Source organism: Eufriesea mexicana, unplaced genomic scaffold (assembly GCF_001483705.2).
Source record: "Eufriesea mexicana isolate 0111107269 unplaced genomic scaffold, ASM148370v2 scaffold14206, whole genome shotgun sequence".
NCBI lineage: Eukaryota > Metazoa > Arthropoda > Insecta > Hymenoptera > Apidae > Eufriesea > Eufriesea mexicana.
In genome coordinates, this window is record NW_016921673.1 from 18,393 (window position 1) to 33,776 (window position 15,384).

The window sequence follows — 15,384 nt, forward strand, 5'->3', positions numbered from 1 at the left end:
ACCAAGGAAGCATCAGTGGTAGCAGCAGCAGCAGCAGCAGCAACACACCAGCACCTCCTGTTCCTGCTGGTGTGTGCCGATGCCGCAGTAGCGACTGCCTCTCTGGCCCGTATAGATTTTCAATTAGTCCGCGCGGAACGTGGAAAATAATGTGCCGCTCCGACACCTGCTGACCGTCCTCGAAGGTCGCTCGCCCGGGTGCCCGTCGACGTGCGGTCTATACCACGTCGTTCCCTATCGTCGTCACCGAGGAATCCGTACCTAGTGGACAGACAGACGGACGGAGAGAGAGAGAGAGAGAGACAGATCGATTTCCGTCTCGTGTGCGTGAACAGTGCTAAAGACAGAGGATGGCCGGTCAGTGACGAGATCTTCGAATGGTCCACGGTCCATGGGGTCGCCAGAGAGGATGCCGTTTCCGGTGAACCACAGGACCCTGCTGTCCAGGCTCGTCGCGCTCTCCGCATTCATACTGCACTCAGGTAGGCTGTGTATCCATGTCCCGATGGACGAACCAAGGCTTCGCAGCTCCTTCCTCGGAATCGTACACCCGGTCACGCTGTAATTCAAAATGGTACCCTGTCAAGTTTCCTCGCTCCGACTGCTAGCGGGACATGTCTCGCGGATGGGAGTGGGATCGAGAAAAACCGTGACAAACCAGGAATAAACGTTTCACTCCGGTCCACTGCGTTAATTACCAGTCCAAGATATCGCCAGTCAATATCCAGCAGAGACTCCACGCGACCGTTCGCATTGTTTGAATGTTTGCACGGCGACCAATGGGCCCCTGGCATCCAAACCACATCGATTCCAGTGTCAGCCGCGTGTAATTTGCGTAATTCCAATATCCTAAGCGCGTCGATCTTCCTTGGTCCACGTGGAGATCCGGGAACAATTCTATCTGACACTGCGATCATCGATCTTGCACTCTGGGTTAGAGACTCCGTGCAAACTTCGTCCTGACAGGGGTCAGTTTTGGCCAGGAAACGATTCTCCGAAGATTGCTCTCGTGACGAAAATTTCTTCGAAAAGACCTGGAAAATACAGATTAAAAATGAGTACGGAGTTTTTCGAATTTGGTTAGATTCGAGTGGTTCTTTGTTCTGGGAGGAGGATAAACGAATCTCTCCCTGTTTCTTCTGCTAGTTTCGCGATCTGTTCGAAGTTACTGAGACGTTAAACGAGCAAACGTGAATCAAGGGTTCATTTTCAACGATGATCGCGTCGGTTTACCGTGTTCCATTCAAAAGAGCGGGATAGAAGCTTCCTTGGTCACAGGGAGCGCGAACTTCCGTGAGAGAATGGCGGTAATACGGTAACCAACAGACATTTAGATAGGATCCGCTTTGTCGGGGATAGAAATAGGATTCCCGGGACGCGGAAGTCCGCCAGGATAAGAGGAAAAGTGGATAAATTCCGGCCGCGTATAAAACCTGCTACGAATAGGATTTCCATCGAAATTTTTCAACATCGCGAATCTTGAATTTATCTCGGGGCCTACTTCGAATCCAAATTACCAATTTCAATCGAGACGAGTTAAATATCAGTTCCATCTCAGCCAACTTTGCGGGGGGTATTAAATCCCAGTTAGGTCTAACCCGGGTTGGAATTTAAATTTAAATAGAGGAGAATTAAGTTCCAGTTAAAATATTAAATATGATACGGTTTACGGCCAAATTGGATTCAATTTTAAATTCCAATGAATCTTATGGACTAGATTAGAATTAAAATTCAATGGATAATACGGATGATACTTAATCAAGGGGAATGAGAATTTCGGGATAGGAAGCTGAAAAAAGCTGAAGAAAGCTGAGGAAAGCTGAAGAAAGTGCGATACGAAGGAATAAGTTAGTAGTTGAACGAGGAAAGAAGCAAGTAGGCAGCTTTTCCCAGTCGTCACGCGACTCTCGGTTAATCGCCTTGAGGACCATTCCCAATCAAGAAACGAGCAAATATACGGGCGCGTAAAGCGGTTCGTGATGTCACGTTCGTTTAAAGATGGGGCCATCACGTAACCGTCAGCGGCTTCGCGAAAGCGTATTACGATAGGTCGTTAACTCGAGTACTCTAATTGGCTCAATTTCCAATAAAGCTCATCGGTGAACCGGCACCAGCTTTGAACCTATTTAAATAAAACAATACGCCGAGACCACCCTCGCAGCTCCCTTCATTCATTATCTGCTACCCTAACCTCCCTGATTCCTCCAGCGAGAAAATTACAACTTCTACAGAAAGCTGGCAGACTTCTTCGGAACACGAACTCCGCTCGAATGGTGTCCCTGGTATAGTCGTGGTGTCCTTGGTACAGTTAATTTCCCCCAAAATTGATAGAGGATCCTCAGGGGATCAGAGAACTGGTCTGGTCCTGAAAATCAGAATAAAGTGTGTTTTAAATGATGGTTCTCTCTTAGATTAGGTTCGTAGTCAGATTCGAGTCAAGTCTGAGCTGTGCTTATGTCCGGGTCACGGTTAGGTCGGAATTGAACCTGTGTTCGGGTCAAGGTTGGGCTTGGTTAGGCTTGAACTGAGTTGGACTCTGTTAGGTCAACATTGTGTCTGAATTACGTCAGTTGCATTTAGATTAAATCGGAGGTAGGTCTCGGGACAGACTACAATTAGGTCTGAGTTAGACCAAGGTTTCATCTACATCTGGTCAAAGTTAGGTCTATGATAGGTTTGGATGAGATTAACTTGAGCTTGTTTAAAGCAAAATCATATCTAATTCAAGATGATATTGTGACTGAGATTTGCCAAAATTTAAAAAGATTTTTTGGGCTAATTTTGATCTAAATTAGATCAAAGTTGGACTTATCTTACGACTGAGTTCGATATACAGGGTGAACCATTTAACGCGACCACTTCGATCATTTTCATTTTTAGTAAATTCGTCTTTTTTATCCTTATTAATACGGTTAATTTAACAAAAATAGAGCGTCATTTCGATACTCTTTCATATTTCACCATTTATGACAAAATAATTATCGTTTTCCTAATAAGTAAATAATTGAAAATAATCGAGGTGGTAACGTGACCACCCCGTATATTCGATATTTGCACATACAAAAATAAATTTTGTTTCATATTTTTTGTTTTTGTAGTCAGGAATGACCCTTAGCTCGGTCGGTAATTAAAATTTTATGATGCGCTATATGTAACGAAACTCGTATTTCGAGCACTCCGTGTATGTTAACATACGAGTGCCATGGCAGAAAATTCGATAATTCGAGGCTGGAAAAAATACGGTTGAAGCACGCGAGCTGAAAATTAACCGCCATGTACCGTTTGATTCGAGGCATGAACGCGAAATATCAGGCGATAATACAGTCGGTAAATAATCTGAGTATATATCTGGCTACTGATTAACCTCCCCTCTCGACAGGTTCGTCCAACCCTCGTCCGATTGCCTTTAATTAAATCGACCGTGTCCGTGTCCGTCACGAGCACGTGCGACCGGCATCGTGACGCTAGGCGTCCACCTTTTCACTGGAAAGATACAACCTCCTGATTGTAAATGTTTCATTAACAGTTAATTGCCGTAAAAGTTATCCATACTGTATCTACAAATTTTGTTAACTATCGTCGGTACAGCAGTTACGTACAAGTTGAATAATTTTCGCAACTCGATTAGCTATAAATTATTTAATTTTCTCTTCGATTTCTAGATACGCTATTACAACATCGCATGGAGAATTTAGTTGAGTGCACACTCCGAGGTTCGATTTATTTCGAACACGTGGAATATTAATGTGCATCGTGCAAGATTCCTTCCATCGTATTCCATCTCAAATAGGACGTATTTCCAGCAAACGTAGTTGTATTTGACGGGAATCTGCTCGAAAGTGCCACAGTTTATACCGATCTGACCTACAAGTGTTTTCATACCGCTAGTCATACCCGGACGGTGGGAAAGGAAACTTCTTTATCGACGGAGAATAGATTTCTTTTTTTACTCTCTTATTTGTTTTTATTTTTTGTCTTTCTTTTTCCTTTTTTTTCTTTAAATCGCCGAAGGAAAATCGAACGAATGCACGAGAACGTCGCCGGAAACGCGTTTTATCGGTGGAAAAATGGAGTGGAACGGATCGAGGAAGTTAATTAAGGCCACTCGAAAAACTGCAACCACCGGCTCGAGTGATGTTTAGTGAGTTGGCAGCATCGCAAATAACGGCTGAAGAAGGAAATAGGAATAATAGAAAATGAAAGAGAGCTTCCTCTCGATACGGTTTTAACACTTAACTCGCGAGTCGCTTTTGTCGATTTTCCAGCAATGCAATTGACTAAAGGGGGGAGGAGGGTAATCTATTGAATATCTGACTGGAAATTGCTGATTTTCCGCCATCAACCAAACGGAAATTCACAGACTCCGTCAATGACAAGAAGCAATTTAATTGTTCGCTGTATCGTTTCCAATAACCTCTGCCTCTGTCTGAATGGCGAGGGGAAAGAAGAAAAGAGGGGAGTGGAGGGAGCGCGATTAACTACCGCTCCAGGGGGAAGCATTTGCTCAGTTTCGTGACGTATTTTCCGTTCGATCACGGGTAATTTTAAGAAGCTTACCGCGTAAGAGGATCAGAGGTTCGGCTACAGAGTAGTTACAGACATCCTATGGCAAACTTTTTGTTTCGTACCTCAACTATTTTCGAGATGATCAGTGATGTATCTGGAATAGGTTACAGATGAATTGAATTCTACGATAAAAGTTAATAACCCACACGGTAGATGGCGGTATTTCAAATAGACTAGCTCCGCGTGCGGTCAGACTTAACAATGTCCGGGACACCTAAAACTGAAAACTTGGTAGATAATGAAGAACTCTGTGTCACTAGTTGAGTAAATACCAAAGCTATTATCAAATAATATTTTTAATAACTTACCGTCAGATTTTGTGAAAGCTAACGAATAAAAACTTAATGGAAAAAAAAATTGTATAAAGTCAAAAAAAGAATTGCAAACACCATGATAAACCTTTCAGGTATCGTGGCCCTTCGCATGACAACCGTACAGATACCGCAACACGTCGTTCTAAACGAGACGGTCCGCATGCAATGCAACTTCAACTTGGACAAAGAGCCATTGTATTCGGTGAAATGGTATAAAGACGGCCACGAGTTTTATCGTTACGTACCTAGAGATGTGCCCACGGTCCAGACCTTCCGTGTTCCTGGTGTGAACGTGAACGTGAGTAAACCTAACGGGAATACAGATAACTTCCATTGAAAGATTACGATCAGTGACGATCTTGGGTTCCAGATACAAAATTCCACGGAAATATCGGTGATACTGAACAATGTGAATCTTACTAGTTCAGGGAGGTATCGATGCGAAGTGTCTGCAGAGGCACCTTTCTTTCAGACCGTGTCTGATCATGCAGATATGACAGTAGTAGGTGAGGAGACATGCCAATTAAAATCAAATTATATGATTAGATTGCAATAAAAAAAAAAAACTACAATATTGAGAAAAACTCTGACTAATAAAAAAAGGGGGAATTTACTACCTTTGCAGTTCTTCCTGATGAGGGACCACGAATAACTGGTGGTCGTTCCCGCTACCAAGTAGGGGAAGTCGTCCGTATGAACTGCACATCCGCACCCTCGAAACCGGCCGCTCTATTAACTTGGTTCATCAACGGCGAACCGGTGAGTACCTCGTAAAAAGAATCTTTCCCCCAAGTCTGCTCTCCTAATTCCACGACAGAGACTGAATGATCAACATGTACACTCTGTCACAAGTATAGTTCGTCATATTCATATTACGACCGCCATAGGCTACCTAAAGATACCTATAAACCCGACGTTAGCGACATCTGTTGATTCGTCTTCGTACAAAACAATTTCTGCCTCTGTGGCTAATTTCAATGGGGAAAGAAGCTCGCGTAACCGTGACAAAAGCCTGACAAAAGGCGCCATGTGAAAAGAAGCTTGGCAAAGTGAGCTCTAATCGCGCGTTCCCAGGCAAAACCGCGGCTTTAACTCTGTCTATTTCATTGTTACGAAAACAATCGACGGCTTTCAGGTCAATACCCAGTACCTGAAGGGACCGCACATTACTGCCGTGGACGAGAAGGGTTTGGAGACCGCGGTATTGGGCTTGGAGTTTCGCGTCGCCAACAAACACTTCAAGCTGGGCGACATGAAGTTGAAGTGCTTGGCGACAATAGCGACCGTCTATCTGCAGAGCAACGAGGAGAGCGTAGAAGGAGACGAGAGGATCCTAAAAGCTCCGGTGATGGAAAGCCGCGAGACCAGACCACAGAGCCATACACGCAACAATTTAATCAATGGTAAACGTCCCAGTAAATCCCTGTCATTTGTTGACCAAATACTTCAATAGAAACTTGCTAGATGTCACCACTATTCCACGATTTTTAAGTTCTCAATTGGATAATTTAGATAGATTTGTGTTTTCTATTATTGTAGCTCTGTCGTTCTTTTCATTAAAATTCACGATAATATCAATGAAACTCGTGAAAAATGATATTGCCAATGAAATATGATCTATAGCATATTGTATTTTTTATTGATCAGACACTCGAGACCATTGTTTATGTTCGTACAATACTGGTGAATATTTAAACAGAATTCATGCAAAATTTACTGGCCACTGTCTGGTTAAGTGAGATACTTTCAGATGCAAATAAATCGGGAAATTGATTACATTATAGGTTAATTGGCTTGCAATTAAACGTTTGCCCGTTTCAGTTTGATAAATAATTCATCGATCAAAACAAGGTAACAGTTTCGAGTCAAGTGATAATTAACTTAACCGAAAAGCGTCCAATCGAGGGGATTAATAGCATTTATTCAGGGAAACGAAACCACATGACTACCACAATCCATGTTTGTTATTACAAGACACCAAATAAAACTTGAGTCAATGATGATTTGATATATGCGATTTTTTTGCTTATAGCAATAGACATACGAACATAAAACAACTTAAAAGTGAAGATTTCCTCCATTGTCATAGTACTTGATATCATTATTTTTAACTTAAACTTTAAGTAGACTATTAAACACATAATATTTTTCAAAGGAAAAGAAATTTTTATTGATAGCAAACTAAATACAACAATTTCATTAGTTAAATAAATCAAAAGAATGAATTTGAAAAACTGTTCAAGTAGTATAACTTCTTATAAAAACAAATATTGCAGTTTATATATTTACACTTTGGTTTGAAATCTGTTGTCAAGTAATAAAAGTAAAACAACTTAAAAATGAAGATTTCCTCCATTGTCATAGTACTTGATATCATTATTTTTAACTTAAACTTTAAGTAGACTATTAAACACATAATATTTTTCAAAGGAAAAGAAATTTTTATTGATAGCAAACTAAATACAACAATTTCATTAGTTAAATAAATCAAAAGAATGAATTTGAAAAACTGTTCAAGTAGTATAACTTCTTATAAAAACAAATATTGCAGTTTATATATTTACACTTTGGTTTGAAATCTGTTGTCAAGTAATAAAAGTTCAATAACAGCATAAAGTCTTTAATGTTAAATAAGGACAGAAACTAACAATAGACCTTGTTTGAAGAATAATTCCTTTCAATTTACATCAAGATATTTATACTAATGTAAAACATTACTTTGATATTCTGAATAACAATAATGGTTAACTATATCATTTTGCTTTATTTATTGTCATTTTAATCTCATATGCTTAAAAAATCAATTTATATACATTGAAATATTCAGTTATTCAAAGAAGAATTAGAAATCATACTTCTTGTACGGCACATTCTAAGTAAAACTATTTTGCATTTCAGGAAGTCAAACAACCACAATAATCAACTGGATGATCGTTGTTCTGATCACAGGGATCATACTAACGCGATAATAATGGCAGTTGTTTTTCACGTTGCTTCCTAAAAGTGTAAAACGAGTACGTTAGGAAATTGTTCCCATCGTATCTAATACTAATTTTTAAGCCGCGTAATCGTAATTAAATATCATATCGATAAACATGATAAGGGTAACGTTCAACTGGACGTCTTCGACGTACACACAGTGGTAGGTCTATCAAACTCTTTATTTTTTTTTTTCTCTGATTTCAAACAAATTTTCTTCAAATTTCCAGTTCATTGCTATGAAAAAAATATTAACCTTAACTTTAATTCATAAGGAAAATAATCTCTATCTTAACTGAAAAAAAATTAATCTAATTTTGATTGTTAAAGGAAATTAAAATTTGTATATTTGTTGCATCACTAACTTGTTAAGAAAGACTATAAATAAATGATGATTAATTTAATTCATTTGAGATTGTGGACCTGCCACTGATAATAAAACCAAAATATGTTCTAGGCTCTAAATGTATTCTCGCGTGAAGAAAAGGTCTCATTTAAAACATATCCATGGAACTACCAGAGAGAGCAAAACAATAAAAAAGAAAACAGAACAGAGAATAAGCGACTCAAAATATTCAAAGGAAGCATAAATCCGTCTCTCCATATACATATATATACATATTATATATATATATGTGTGTGTTAGGTCGTCCAGAGATCTTTTTAGCAAATGACAAGGAAGTTCTCGTTGCTTTCCCATACATTGATACATATTATTTTTACTACAATTTTATAAAAGTACTTATATTTTTACTGCATATCTTTCTTTTTATATTTGAAGAAAAAAAGCTTCTTATGGAAAGCTTTTTTTCCATCATAAAAACTTGCTATTGTGTTATACAAATGCAATGGAAAGCAATCATGAACAATTTCTGATAACTAGCTTCACAAACATGCTGGGTAAATATTATTTTCACTAAACTGATAGTGATTTATTCTATCATAAATTGTATACTCTTATCATCAATAATTCTTTCTAAAGTACTTGAAATAATAAAAACATAATAATTTAATGTAATTAATTTATTCAAATATTAACTGAAGTTTAAATCTTTTTAAAATAAAATACCCAGTACTGAAATAAATGGTGCATCTCATACAACGTAATCTCAGCTACGATATTTCAGGAATATATATTTTTATCTAGATTTTTACATTTAATGATCATGTAACTTTATAATGTTTCTAATTTTTCTGCGCAAACTTTTCAAATATGAGGAATTGAGAACTGTTTGAAAATATACGTTTTCATATGTTATATGAGAACATTGTGGTGAGATATTTGAATGCAGGAAATTATACATAAAAGTGTGTTGTGTCAATATTTTAATGAAAAAAATCTTTGCTTTTGTATATTTATGCACAAATTTTCATTTATAACATTAGCTCAGAACCTGAAGATATAACAATCAACTCCTAAAAGATACAAATCAGACTCATTTAAGTTCAAAAAGTAATCCTTCTTGTGAAATTGTTTTCTAATCAAATTTTAGAAAACTATATGAATCTAATTTCTTTTTCCAAATTATTTGAATGATATTTTGAAACTATAAAAAAAATGTATATTTATATTAAACAATCAGTTATAGTTGTCTTCCTGCACAAGACAATTTCGCAAGGAAAGTTGTTAATTAAACATTATGAATAATATTTATTGTTGTTTGTTGCGAAAATTCTATTGATAAATTATTTACATATTGTTATTCCTATATTGGTATATCTGTCGCCTATCCACGACAAAATTCAAAAATCGTTACTTATCGAGTGCTTTCGCACGAGTATTAATGATTTTTTTCTTTTTGGTATAAATTTTTACATATCATTGATTACTATGCATAAAAGAAAAGAAAACGAAAGCCGAATCGCACACGCGATATTGTAATGTCAAGTACTATTGAAAACGAACATGTGTTTCTTATGTAGTAGCATATCAAAATCTTGGTACTTGTCGTATTGTATAAGCGTTTACTGAAGCTGTAAATATGTACATAATTTTCATCGTTATTAAAATTCACTATTATAATATTCTTTCCGTTTCGTTTCTCTCCTCTCTATATGTGAAGACAACATACAACTTACATACAACAAGCTGGTAAAATTCATAAACAATATTAAAAAGTTAATAGTCTAACTTATCAACAGCTTTTACTACCTTCATCATAAAACTTCTTTTAAAAAAATCCGCAAAAAATTACATTACCACGTTCCAAAAAGAAAATCATGTGCAAAATATTTAATTTTCACATCTACATTTTAATACTATATAAAACACTTAACGTGTACACCACTGGTTTTCAAATAATATTATTCTCAAAAATAAAATTTATTTGTAAAACGACAAAGCGTCACATGTAGACACTACGTGATTTTTGAGAAGTGGCAACATTCAACATTTTCCTTTCTTCTTTCCCGCCCGATTATACTAAGGGGAATATTGAAATAAAATATTTATCATTATTACTTATTCTTATTATACATATATTTTATATTTTAAAAATTTGTTAAGAGAAATATATTAAGCTTTAAAAAACTATAAAATATAACGATGAATGTTACAATTTCATAAGCCATTTAAATAATTTTTTCAATCATTTTTTTATTGAATAGAAGAGACATCTGTTGGTAGGAATCAAATATTGTTCGTTATTTAAATATCTATCAAACGCATGAACGGCTGTGAATATTTAAGTGTTTATACAGTGTATTAAAATATTATAGATTTTCTTTTTTAAGTAAATATAGTAGGTAACAAGAAATATGTATGTAATTTTTGGAAATTTAGATTTTATGTGCATGTATTTAAAAACTCCATATATATAACCTCAATAGATCAGAACATTAAACTAAATATTTAATATTTAAAATACATAGGAACTATACATATTATTAAATTCTTGGTGTTAAAATAACAAATTATAATTTTTTATGACTAATATATAATCAATAAATTACCTTTACAAATATATAAAATGTTATTAGATATTATTATACCAGATAAAATTTTAAGTAAACAATTGATAATTTCGTATTTTTTATTTAGATGGAACCTATGACATTAGGATCACCTGTTGGAAGTCCAGTGCAAATTCCTGGAAGTCCAGGAACTTCTGCATATCTCCCAAGTTTCCTTTTAGGTGATACTACAATGGTACATAAATATTATGAAATTTATTATGAAATTCTATTGCACAATATTATGCAATAAACTGAATAATCATTTTTATTAATTTTTCAGCCTGCTAAAATAAATATGTCTGGCCCACAAGATACTCCAAAACAATTACACATCGGACACAGTGGGCTAACCTCTCCGCTTTCTCACTATGGCACCCCAGACTATCGGACCAATCGCCAAAAAGCAGTGTTTGGAGGAAGCAACACTCCTAATACATCACAGATAGTGACAGAAAGTCATACTGGTGGGCCTCCAACGAGAGGACTATTTGATACCTTAGAAACTTCTCCAGCAGGAACACCTTACTTATCAGCAACCAATCAAAGTGCACCTTGCAATCAGCCAAGGCTTGTCATGAACTCTATGAATAATTCTATATTTAATGACGTTGCATTAATTTCTAATACGAGTGAATCACAAGGTCTTTTGCAATGGGTGACTGTTTTTGGTTTTCTTCCTAATGATCTAAATACTGTTTTGGCTCATATTTCAAGCAGAGTTCGTATAGTGGATAAGCATCCTCCACCATACTCACAAAGCAACTGGATACATTTAAAATGTGCTTCAGAACAAGAAGCACAAAGGGCACTCGCTTGTAATGGAAATATAGTGTCAGGATCTATAATGATAGGTGTAATTCCTTGTACAGATGAGGGCGTTGTATTAGGATGTGATAAAGAAAATCGTTCTAGAATGAATGGAAGTATTAAATGTTTTTCTAATTTAGGAAGAATTAATCAATCACCAGAATATAGTACACCACGCACACCAATTAGAATACAAAATGCAAGACCATTGGCAGCTGGTTATAATCAAAATCTTAGTTCTCAATCAGTAAGGTCACCAGAGAATGTTCCACAAAAATCTACAGGTCTAGTATCAAAAGCAATGGAATATATGTTCGGATGGTAACCTTCAATGAAGAAAATTGTACATGTTTTGTTAATGACAATTATTTAATATGTAATTTTCTTTATGTTTTTATAAAAACCAAATGCAATATAAACACGAATAATCTGAGAGAGGAATATATATTGAAAGATACCTACAATGATTTTATATGTTATTTTACTATATCGATAGTACCAAATATAAATCTTTATAAACATTGATTAATTATCACAAAACATTACGTTTAAACTATGTCTCTGTTAGTACTTGTCTCTACTTTAAACTAGTTACTATCGATATTTACTCAGTTCTACTGTAATATAATATAGCTTATGATTAAGAGGCATTAAAATTACTTCCGCGACATGGAGTCACGTATATTGCACAGATATTAATTAAAATGGTCCGTTTCTTAACATACTCGTGTTATTTAAAAAATATTAGTAAATTTTGTTTATAAGCTGATAATGAACTTGTACTTTTTGATCATATTGACAGTATAATACATATGAAGATTCTTATGACAATGACCTCGGTTTGCAATGTCAAAAACATGTGTAATTGTTATAATCAGTGGATTCCTCTCTCATAATTTGCATCTAATATACATCCTCAAAATTTTATACATGTTTTTCATAGAAAATAATTATTACTAATTTGAACAGGAGTATGTTAAAATGCTCAAATCTATTCTTCCCCTAAATCCTGTTCATATGTTAATCGCTAATATGATACAATCGCACGTTCATTTTCTCGTACTAATAAATACATTCATTGTCCCACACTTTGCCTGGTTAAAGTTATTTTGGACTCTCAATGGTAGCACTACCCAAGTCAGTCATTTTTGGATATTTCACTTTTTTCTTTTCCAACTCATCCTGAGCCCAAAGTATCATTTTGAGTAAGTTATTTAATCTTGGGCTAGTTGATTCTTTATGCTCCATCTTTAATATAGCTGCATTCAGTTCGCTTGCAATCTGTAGTTTTATAAAAGAAGATATTTGTACTACTTCTATAAATAACTAATTACAAAATTAAAATTTCATTGTTATTTATCAAAGAACATAGCTTTAAAATGTCAAATACTTTGTAAATTTAGTTGATGTAAATTTATATATAAAATTATTTTTATAATCTATTAAAAATAAAAATTAAATATCATAAACAATACTAAGTAATTATTACCTTTTGCCTATGGGTTGGATGGAGTAAATCACTATAAGGACTCTTATGTGGTTCATCGAAAGCTAACAAAGCTAGAGTACGCTCTAATTCACACAAGATAACATTATCTGATTCTCCAGCTTCGCTTAATCTATCTTGAGCAAATTGCAAAGCTTCTTCTATTTTTCCTGTACGAATTAATTCAATCAGGTGCAACTGTTGTAGATGAAAATAAAGATATCTGTCATTGTCCAATAATTCTGGATGCAGTTGATTCACGAGATCTGTTGCTTCTTGAATACGACCATTTTGAATTGCTTCTCTGATGCGAATTCTATCATCTAAGGAGCTTAAGTCCACTGTGGGTTCTACTCCAGATTCTTGTTGAAACTTTTCTGCAGCTTCTTTAAATCCCTCTGTACAATACATACATAAAAATTAATTAAAGCATAAGAACCCTAAATTATACATTAAAAAAGGAAACTAACCTGTAACCAAGTAATTCATGATCAAATTGTTCATAGAGACACGTTGCGTGTAAGAATTTTCCTCCAGCTTGGCAACCCACTCATCCTTCGTTATATTATCCTGTTTCTCCGGGTAGCTCATCGTTCTTTGGCAATCAGCATCGATGTTTACAACAAGCAAATGTTAATTGAGACTATAGCTTACAGATTCGATTGAGATATCTTACTGGTAGAGATTTTGGAGACTGTTTGACACAACAGCTGATTCCTTATCGCTATTTCAAGCGTAAATAAAAGTATAATCACGAAAGATGCGTCTTAAAAGCAATCAGCTCAAATGGCTTAAAAAAGATATTTTCCGACAGATAAATACGTTTCTTTGACTAAACTAGAAATATTCTGCAAATATATTGTTGCTAAGATATTACTGAAAAATTATGGACTATATTTGATATTAATAGCACAATTGAAATATGTCTCGAAATTGACGTGTATGAACGATGCGCCGTGTGTATGGAAATTTATTTTTTGGTTTACTATGCGACCCGAAGGTGGGGTAGTAGTTTGTAATCATGGCGGACCCGTTAAGCTTGCTAAGGCAATATAATGTTAATAAAAAAGAAATAATCGAACGTGAAAATCAAATTATTTTTGGCGAATTCTCGTGGCCGAAAAATGTAAAAACTAACTATTTGACATATGGGTAAGTACGATCTAAATTTCTCGAAAATTAATCACAACAGCTGTAACCTCGAACAGTTTCCACCATTAGACAGTCTTCTGCATGATCCCTACCATCGATAAAATAATAAACAGTTTGCGAAAAGATTGTTAGCATTTTCAGGGGCTGATCTGTCATTTCTATAGTCCTTGAACTTTAGAAACTAAAAACAAAAATCATTATACACCTGTTTTCTTTTTTTTACGATTTTTTGGATGATGGAATGTGTCGTTCTTTTTAGTTACAGAAATAAAAATAAAGCATACCCTTAACGTGATACTTACTATTATTATTATTGATGTTGTTTTTGTTGTTATTATTATTATTATTATTGATGTTACTGGTACTTAATTGTTTTTATTACTATTACTGTTATAATTATTGTTCTTGTTATTGACGTTATTGTTATTATTATTATTACTATTATTATTGTTGTTGTTATTCACATTCCTATTAGTAAAATATTTCTCTTGCAAAGAAAATTTTTTAAAAATAGATTAGAAACATATAAAATTATAAAACATTTAATAAATGTTTATGACAAAGTATGAAATACAATTTATTATAGATCTGGCAAGGAAGGAACACCAAAGGAATACTACACTCTTGAATGCCTTCTATTTTTACTCAAACATGTACAACTTACACATCCTGTATATGTGCGACAAGCAGCTGCAGAAAATATACCAGTTGTACGCCGGCCAGATAGAAAAGATTTATTGGCCTATCTCAATGGTGAAACAGCAACATCAGCCGCCATAGACAAATCTGCTCCATTGGAAATCCCTACTCAAGTTAAAAGGACAGCTGAAGATGGATTGGAGAGTGGGTCATCTAAAAAGCCTCGTTTTGAAGACACACATGTTCAAAAAGTTAAAGAGCAACTTGCAGCTAGATTGGATGCTCCAAAGGAAGCATCTGTCACAGTAGATAATATTAAATCTCTTTCTGAAGCAATGTCTGTTGAAAAAATTGCAGCTATTAAGGCTAAACGTTTAGCTAAGAAACGTACCACAATTAAAGAAAACGACGATATTGGAATGGGATCTGATCTACGTGTTATATTAATGGATGTTGATGATACAAAAGACATAGTTTCTAGGGAAA

The 15,384-nt window shown here is 35.1% G+C and overlaps 3 protein-coding genes across 4 annotated transcripts in view; 2 read left to right on the forward strand and 1 right to left on the reverse strand.

Annotated features, from left to right (window-relative positions):
* Positions 1-391: 391 nt before the first annotated feature.
* On the forward strand, positions 392-12,017 carry LOC108553929 (uncharacterized). Its single transcript, XM_017909026.1, has 8 exons — positions 392-482; positions 4,973-5,178; positions 5,251-5,386; positions 5,506-5,639; positions 6,016-6,283; positions 6,528-6,610; positions 10,900-11,007; positions 11,095-12,017. The coding sequence occupies exons 1-8, from the start codon at positions 392-394 to the stop codon at positions 11,944-11,946; spliced, it is 1,878 nt and encodes a 625-aa protein (XP_017764515.1). The 3' UTR covers positions 11,947-12,017.
* A 365-nt stretch (positions 12,018-12,382) lies between these two features.
* On the reverse strand, positions 12,383-14,001 carry Hou (GID complex subunit 8 homolog protein Houki). 2 transcript variants are annotated; one of them, XM_017909041.1, is made up of 4 exons: positions 13,784-14,001; positions 13,578-13,702; positions 13,111-13,505; positions 12,726-12,902 (listed from the first exon to the last, which is right to left on the reverse strand). In XM_017909041.1, exons 2-4 carry the CDS (start codon positions 13,696-13,698, stop codon positions 12,726-12,728), a joined length of 693 nt encoding a protein of 230 aa, XP_017764530.1. In that variant the 5' UTR covers positions 13,699-13,702; positions 13,784-14,001. The 2 variants fall into 2 exon arrangements, with proteins under 2 accessions (XP_017764531.1, XP_017764530.1); XM_017909042.1 differs by having other exon boundaries at positions 12,383-12,902; positions 13,578-14,001.
* Positions 14,002-14,033: 32 nt separating this feature from the next.
* The window catches only part of hyx (cell division cycle 73 hyrax), a 3,640-nt gene continuing 2,289 nt past the window's right edge, over positions 14,034-15,384 (forward strand). Inside the window, 2 exon segments of the mRNA XM_017909043.1 lie at positions 14,034-14,259; positions 14,846-15,381. Of these exon segments, the coding sequence (XP_017764532.1) occupies positions 14,129-14,259; positions 14,846-15,381 (667 nt within the window). The 5' untranslated portion in view covers positions 14,034-14,128.

Coding starts and splice junctions, on each gene's coding strand:
- LOC108553929 (XM_017909026.1), top strand. CDS start 392: ATGGGGTCGCCAGAGAGGATGCCGTTTCCGGTGAACCACAGGACCCTG. Junction 5,640..6,015: donor GGTTCATCAACGGCGAACCG/GTGAGTACCTCG, acceptor GACGGCTTTCAG/GTCAATACCCAGTACCTGAA. Junction 11,008..11,094: donor TTTTAGGTGATACTACAATG/GTACATAAATAT, acceptor TTAATTTTTCAG/CCTGCTAAAATAAATATGTC.
- Hou (XM_017909042.1), bottom strand. CDS start 13,698: ATGAGCTACCCGGAGAAACAGGATAATATAACGAAGGATGAGTGGGTT. Junction 13,506..13,577: donor CATGAATTACTTGGTTACAG/GTTAGTTTCCTT, acceptor TGTATTGTACAG/AGGGATTTAAAGAAGCTGCA. Junction 12,903..13,110: donor ATCCAACCCATAGGCAAAAG/GTAATAATTACT, acceptor ATAAAACTACAG/ATTGCAAGCGAACTGAATGC.